The sequence below is a fragment of the Cibotium barometz genome, chromosome 19, assembly GCF_041138505.1.
Source record: "Cibotium barometz isolate CiBa-2024 chromosome 19, ASM4113850v1, whole genome shotgun sequence".
Lineage (NCBI taxonomy): Eukaryota > Viridiplantae > Streptophyta > Polypodiopsida > Cyatheales > Cibotiaceae > Cibotium > Cibotium barometz.
Window position 1 is genome coordinate 41,268,145 of NC_141064.1, and position 6,496 is coordinate 41,274,640.

Genomic DNA, 6,496 nt, shown 5'->3' on the forward strand with positions numbered 1-6,496 from the left:
TCCATGGATTGACCATTTGGAAGGACCCATTTTAAGAATGTGGCTTTCCATTGGTTCTCAACGAAGGTGTTTATTGACTTGGCAGCCACGTCATCTGTACTCCAAGTGGTTCAGCCAATTGTTTTTGCGCACTAGATGAGGGTGGCAATTGGAGGCGGCCAAACGGCAAAAGTGTGCAAGTGCTTGTCCTTACTAGGATGCCGAGTCATTGGTTTCCTCGAGAGAGAAATGAACGGTGGATATTAACTGGCCAAGATTCCCGATGAGTGGTTCATAATTAGGATTCTCCCCCCCCCTCCCTCACAGATCTAGGGTTTTTCCATGGCTGCAGCTGCAGCGCTTTCGTCGGTCCCTGCATCGCGGGGGAAATCTTCTGTTTCTGACCATGGCGGCAACTGCAAAGATCTCCATCGATGTCGTGGCCAGCTAGCCATCCGATCTAGGGTCTTTTCGCCGCTGAGGTTGGGAGCTTCTTCATCCTACGGCTATGGCGTCTCCGCGCTGCGGCAGAGGCTGTGCTTCACAGGTGGCAGCGATGGCGGAAGAAGAAGGGAGTCAAAGGCCAGGGCTAACGCTGCGGCGTCTGTTCCCGCGGCTCCCGCATCTGCTCCAAAGGCCCCGGAACCATGGCAGGGGGCTGCCATCAAGCCCTTGCTTCTGTCCATAGCTACAGGAGTGGTGATCTGGTTCATCCCTGCACCAGCGGGGGTCTCGAAGAGCGCATGGCAGCTCCTTTCGATCTTCCTCGCGACCATCGTCGGCATCATCACCCAGCCCTTGCCCCTAGGTGCTGTTGCCCTCATGGGACTTGGGGCCTGCGTCCTTACCAAAACCCTAACCTTTGCTGCAGCTTTCTCCGCTTTCGGCGACCCCATCCCTTGGCTCATCGCCCTCGCCTTCTTCTTCGCTCGTGGCTTCATCAAAACAGGGCTCGGCAACCGTATCGCATACCAGTTCGTCCGTCTATTCGGCAAAACATCGCTAGGGTTAGGGTACAGTCTAGTGTTCAGCGAAGCCCTTCTTGCCCCTGCCATTCCATCTGTTTCAGCTCGTGCTGGTGGTATATTCCTGCCTCTCGTGAAGGCCCTCTGCATTGCCTGTGGTAGTAGAGCTGGGGACGGCACAGAAGAAAAGCTAGGGGCATGGCTCATGCTCACATGCTTCCAAACCTCCGTGATCTCTTCGGCCATGTTTCTCACTGCCATGGCAGCCAATCCTTTGAGTGTAAATCTTACTGCGGTTGCCATTGGTCAGACCATTGGGTGGACTGAATGGGCGGTTGCTGCACTAGTACCAGGCCTTGTTTCCCTTCTGGTTGTTCCTCTCTTACTGTATGTTATCTATCCTCCTACAGTGAAGAGCAGCCCAGATGCTCCTAGGCTTGCAAAAGAACGGTTAGAGAAGATGGGACCCATGACCAAGAATGAGATCATTATGTCAGCTACTCTTCTAGTCACGGTAAGACGTCTTATCCTTCATTGTCAAATTAATTGTGAGTGTCGTTGCTTCTTGTGCCACGCTATTATTAGAGATGTGGTCCTTTGTAACTTAAGATGTTTGTGACATTTGTTTTTGATTGCAGGTGGGCCTGTGGATTTTCGGGAGCTCAATCAAAGTGGATGCTGTTACATCTGCAATCTTGGGTCTTTCTGTCCTCCTTAGCACTGGAGTAGTGACATGGAAGGAGTGTCTTGGGGAGTCGGTGGCATGGGACACTTTGACATGGTTTGCTGCTCTAATAGCCATGGCGGGGTACCTGAATAAGTATGGATTGATAGCTTGGTTCAGCCAAACTGTTGTGAAGGTATGTGTGTGTGTGTGTGTGTGTGTGTGTAAGAGAGAGAGAGAGAGAGAGGGAGAGAGAGAGAGAGATTCTTTTGGAGTTCAAAACATGGTGAATGGGACTTGTTCAGGATGCAAAACAGCATAGCATAGGTGCAGTGCATGTGCCTTGTTCAGTAAGCACAACATTATATTGTAGGTTGCAACACATGTCTCATGTGATTGGCACAAGCCATGCATGTATTACGGACAGGCTAGTATTGTGTCCAGTTGAATTTGGACTGAGAAAACTATTTCAATGATGAGCACACGTGCAAAGCAGGTGCCAAGCATATCTGGCAAACCGGAAACCCTTTTGAATTGTGGTCTGATATGTACTGGAAAGATGTGTCTGCTCCTTGATCTATATGACATAGAGTGCACATTCTGGCTGCCCGTGTTTGTGCTCCCCAGTTCCAGCCTCAACTGTGACAAGGTTGGATTGGAATCATTGCATGCCTAGCTTTTGGTGTTTGCTAATAGAGTTCTGCTCATTCATAGACTTCTGTGTCAGTCTTGTAGTATTTAGTGTTGTAGTATTTTTATCCTTTTAAATTATCCTGTTTGGCATCTGGGGGATGCCTAACAACCAGTCCACTTTCACCTTTCACAGTATGCTGGTATGTACACGCATGCATACATATATACACACAAACAAGTGTAGAGAGAGAGAGAGAGAGAGAGAGAGAGAGAGAGAATCTGTGTGTTCTGCAACAGGTGGTTGGAGGATTGGGCTTGTCGTGGCAGCCAGCTTTTGGCATTTTAATACTTCTATACTTCTACTCCCACTACTTCTTTGCTAGCGGTGCAGCTCATATTGGGGCCATGTTTACAGCCTTTTTATCTGTGGCAACTGCTCTTGGTACACCGCCTTTGTTTGGAGCTCTGGTTCTCTCTTTCCTTTCAAACATAATGGGTGGCCTTACCCACTACGGTATTGGCTCTGCACCAGTCTTTTATGGGGCTAACTATGTTCCGCTTTCCAAGTGGTGGGGATATGGCTTTCTCATCTCCATTGTCAACCTTGTGATCTGGCTTGGAGTTGGTGGTGTGTGGTGGAAGGTTTTAGGCTTGTGGTAGAGTAGAGCCATGCAAAATTTTGAGTTTTCAACTCTTTTAGGTTGCAACATTTAGCAGCAGCTTCAATAAATCATTTTTAGATCACTGACGTGACACAAAATGGCTGGAGGCAGTAGTTCGAAATGGCAAGATGATGGTTAGCAGCAGAAAATAATTATTATTTTGGGGTCAATATTGATAATCAGGATAGCTTCCAGTTTTTGTTCAGAGCTATGCATGTAATCAAGTTCCTTTCTGTTTAACGAGTTTTTATAGCTTGTTTATCTTTCAGTTTTTGAGCTTCAGCTTCATCACTAGCAAAATGGCACATTCTAAGTTATTGAGAATTTGGGCCAGTTGGTTGGCATATACCAGCCATTGCAAAGGCTACTGGTTCAATGGCATGAGTATGGCCAGCTTTTGTTCTTGTACTGTCATTGTGACAGGAGCTTAGGCTTAGTTTTTTATTGTTTGATTGGTTTTGGTATTGCCATCTTCATTCTCTTAACCTTTCGTCTTTGGGATTTTGCTACTCTAAAGTAGATGCATTTCTTCAGCATCTTCACGTCTTATTGATTTGCAGGAACTTGTTGATGGAGTTGAAGCATAGAACATTGTGTTAAGACCATTGTGTTGTAGCTGTAACCTTGTGTACATGACAAGGAATTTTGTGTGGTACAAAACTGTGGATGAATGCTAAAGCTTTACTTTTGTGACAAGTACGGATCTAAACAAAAATTGAGAGGTTGGTACTGCATAAGTGCACTCATCCACATGTGACAAGTGCCATCTCACAAGACTGGAGACCCCAAGGTGCTTTAGTTCTGCGGCAGTGAGATGAGCATCGCTTGTTCCACTTATTTCTAGCTTTTGATTTCAAAGGATTGTGCTAATTGGTTGGGGTAAAACATTCTTGATAGTCTGAAGATCTTAAATTCAAGTGTTACACGTACACTCTTGTGATGTTCATTTAACCAAAATTATGTTCACTGGTGAAATGGTGTACAATGAGGATGAGTTTCGTATGCCCCAAAGTTCCCAAGCTCTCTTTTATGCCCTAGAAGTTGTAATGACTTGGAGTACTTGAATTGATGCTATCGAAGAATTGCTCTCTCGCAGAAAAACCCCAGTGCCACTCTCCACAGAGCACGTGCTGCCAGCTCCAGCTCCAGCCCCAGCCCCAGCCCCAGCCCCAGCCCAGCGTACATGTTCCAGTCCCCCCGCTCGAATTCCCCCCCTTGAACAGTACTGGCGATCCAGCCCCTTGAACAATACATGCCCCACACGTCACTGCCATTCCCACCAGGTCAAATGCCTTCCACAACAGCCCAACAGTGTTATCTGCCCTAGCTTCCAAATCGCTGCAGGCAGCTCACAATTTCTTTGTTCGCTGTATATAGTCTAGCAGCACAAGTGAGTGGTTTAAAAAACCCTATTTTTTGGGATTAAACAGAAGTTTCACATGGTCGATCAATAGCAAGTAAAATTGCTGAAGAAGTTGAATTTCGTGTCTGCTCTAGCAACACCATGAAAGCCTACACCGCTCGAACCAAGTCCATAGTTAATCACATGGTTGAAAAGATGGGTTCATGAGCTTGAACACAGCAACCTTCGAGAACAAACCAAAATCGTCACTCGAGACTCGAGAACTCATCACCAAGGTGAGAATGAGATGATGGAAGCATCCATACAGCAGGCAAGGAAGATTTGAAAGAGCGTATTAAGTCAAAGGCCAACTGTAGTTGAGGAAGGTGAATCACGGCAATCAAAAGTCTGGGTTACCCGAAGGATGATACAACGATGGAGAACAAAAAGGGTACTTAAAAAGACCAACAACTGAAGCCGTGCCAGTGATGGAAAAATGGGATATATTTGTGTCTCACAAGTCAATCATGAGATTATCACTCTCACCACAACAAAGCCGATAAAATTGGTGTCCTCAAATAATCAATCGTTTTGTTGGATCTCATATTTAGCTCAAGACCTCTATGGTCTTCATATTAAGTACTTGTCTCATAGGTCAATTTGGCCTTCATTAGACCTTAATATAAGGTTTGTTTTCCCACACACATGCACTACATTGTTTTAAGAGAAATCTGGCTTCTGTTTTATTTCTTACAAGGATCACAACTTTATCAAATGCTTTAAAAGATTCCAAGGCTTGGTTACTTGCATTAATGTAGGCATGAGCATCTGAGCATCCAGGCAACCGCTGTCAGGTACTTGCATGGCCGGTAGTGCAATTTCTGCGTAGCTAACGAGTATCACACATGCACTTGGTAGTCCATATTTAGGTTAATTGACTACGCGCATAAATGAAGTGCCTGCGAGGTGGGCACTTAACTACCACCAAGGTCCAAGACTATGTCACCAAGTTAATACCTTGGGTTTTATCTAAGGTCCTGCAGGGCTTCTCAACTAGCTCCCCTCCTCTCCCGTGCACACCTTCCCCGCTCTTCCCCGCAAGGTTATGCCACACACAAGCACGCTGTCCCTGTGCACACACCCACTGAAAAAACAAATTAAATTTAACCCCATGTACATGAATCCTTCTCATCATGGGTTAACGAAGAAAAAGGGAATTTTGAATAAGCATTGTTTTCATATTTTCGTCCATCCAATTATTACTACTAGTATTGCACCCGTGCATGGCCACAGCGACCAAGGTTCCAGAAAAGAACTATCTCCTCTCTACAACCATCTCTCTCTATCTCCTCTCTACAACCATCTCTCTCTCCCTTTCTCTCTCTCTCTCTCTTTCACACACACACACACACACATGCACATGCACATGACCCTCTCCCTCTCTCTGTCACGTACACACACTCTCAAATGTTGAAACTCTCTCTCTCTCTCTCTCTTTCTCACATGCACACACATATACACACCCGCTCTCTCTCTCTCTCTCACACACACACACACGCACACACACACTCCCTCTCTCTTCTTACACTCCCACACATAGAAGTGCGCTCTCTCTATCTCTCTCTCTCTCTCACTCACACACACACGCGCGCGTATGCGCGCGCGCACACACACACACACACACACACACACACTCTCACGCACACATACACATGTAAATATATAGTATATATCATGCTTTGCATGTCTTTTGAGACTCCAAATTCAAATTCTACCGAAACCTCCTCAAACCTTCTCCTCCCCTTCCCAACCTCCAAATTCTTGCCATGTGGCAGCTTTGTAAAACTCTTCCTTAAGATAATATAGAGACAAGTCATTAACCCGCAAATTGCTGCATGATAAAAAAAAGGATTCACTTCTTAGCTTACACGCTTCCCTTGTCCTCCTTCGTATAGAAAAAGATATAAATATAGAAGTTGTTGACTTGCACGTATTCTTACATAGTACAATGAATGTTTCTACATGTGTGTGCATATCTCTCTCTGTGTTACATACATGTGTGTGTGTGTATCTCTCTCTATATTATGTACAATGAATGTTCCGACATGTGTGTGTGTGTGTGTGTGTGTGTGTCTATGTTACATACATGTACATCTCCCTCCCTCCCTCCCCCCCCCCTCTCTCTCTCTCTCTCTCTCTCTCTCTCCATGAAAAATAAGCGTAAAAACATGTATGTATTACTAATATCATT

General features: G+C 45.6%; 1 protein-coding gene across 1 annotated transcript; it reads left to right on the plus strand.

The window, feature by feature from the left end:
• The first annotated feature begins 283 nt into the window (after positions 1-283).
• On the plus strand, positions 284-3,171 carry LOC147628600 (dicarboxylate transporter 1, chloroplastic-like). Its single transcript, XM_086813797.1, has 3 exons — positions 284-1,458; positions 1,583-1,804; positions 2,539-3,171. Exons 1-3 carry the CDS (start codon positions 322-324, stop codon positions 2,899-2,901), a joined length of 1,722 nt encoding a protein of 573 aa, XP_086669923.1. The 5' UTR covers positions 284-321; the 3' UTR covers positions 2,902-3,171.
• Positions 3,172-6,496: the final 3,325 nt, after the last annotated feature.

Excerpts from the sequence above, each read along its gene's own strand:
- LOC147628600 (XM_086813797.1), top strand. The coding sequence starts at position 322 with ATGGCTGCAGCTGCAGCGCTTTCGTCGGTCCCTGCATCGCGGGGGAAA. Across the intron at positions 1,459-1,582 it reads CAGCTACTCTTCTAGTCACG|GTGGGCCTGTGGATTTTCGG; the intron begins GTAAGACGTCTT and ends TTTTGATTGCAG. Across the intron at positions 1,805-2,538 it reads TCAGCCAAACTGTTGTGAAG|GTGGTTGGAGGATTGGGCTT; the intron begins GTATGTGTGTGT and ends GTTCTGCAACAG.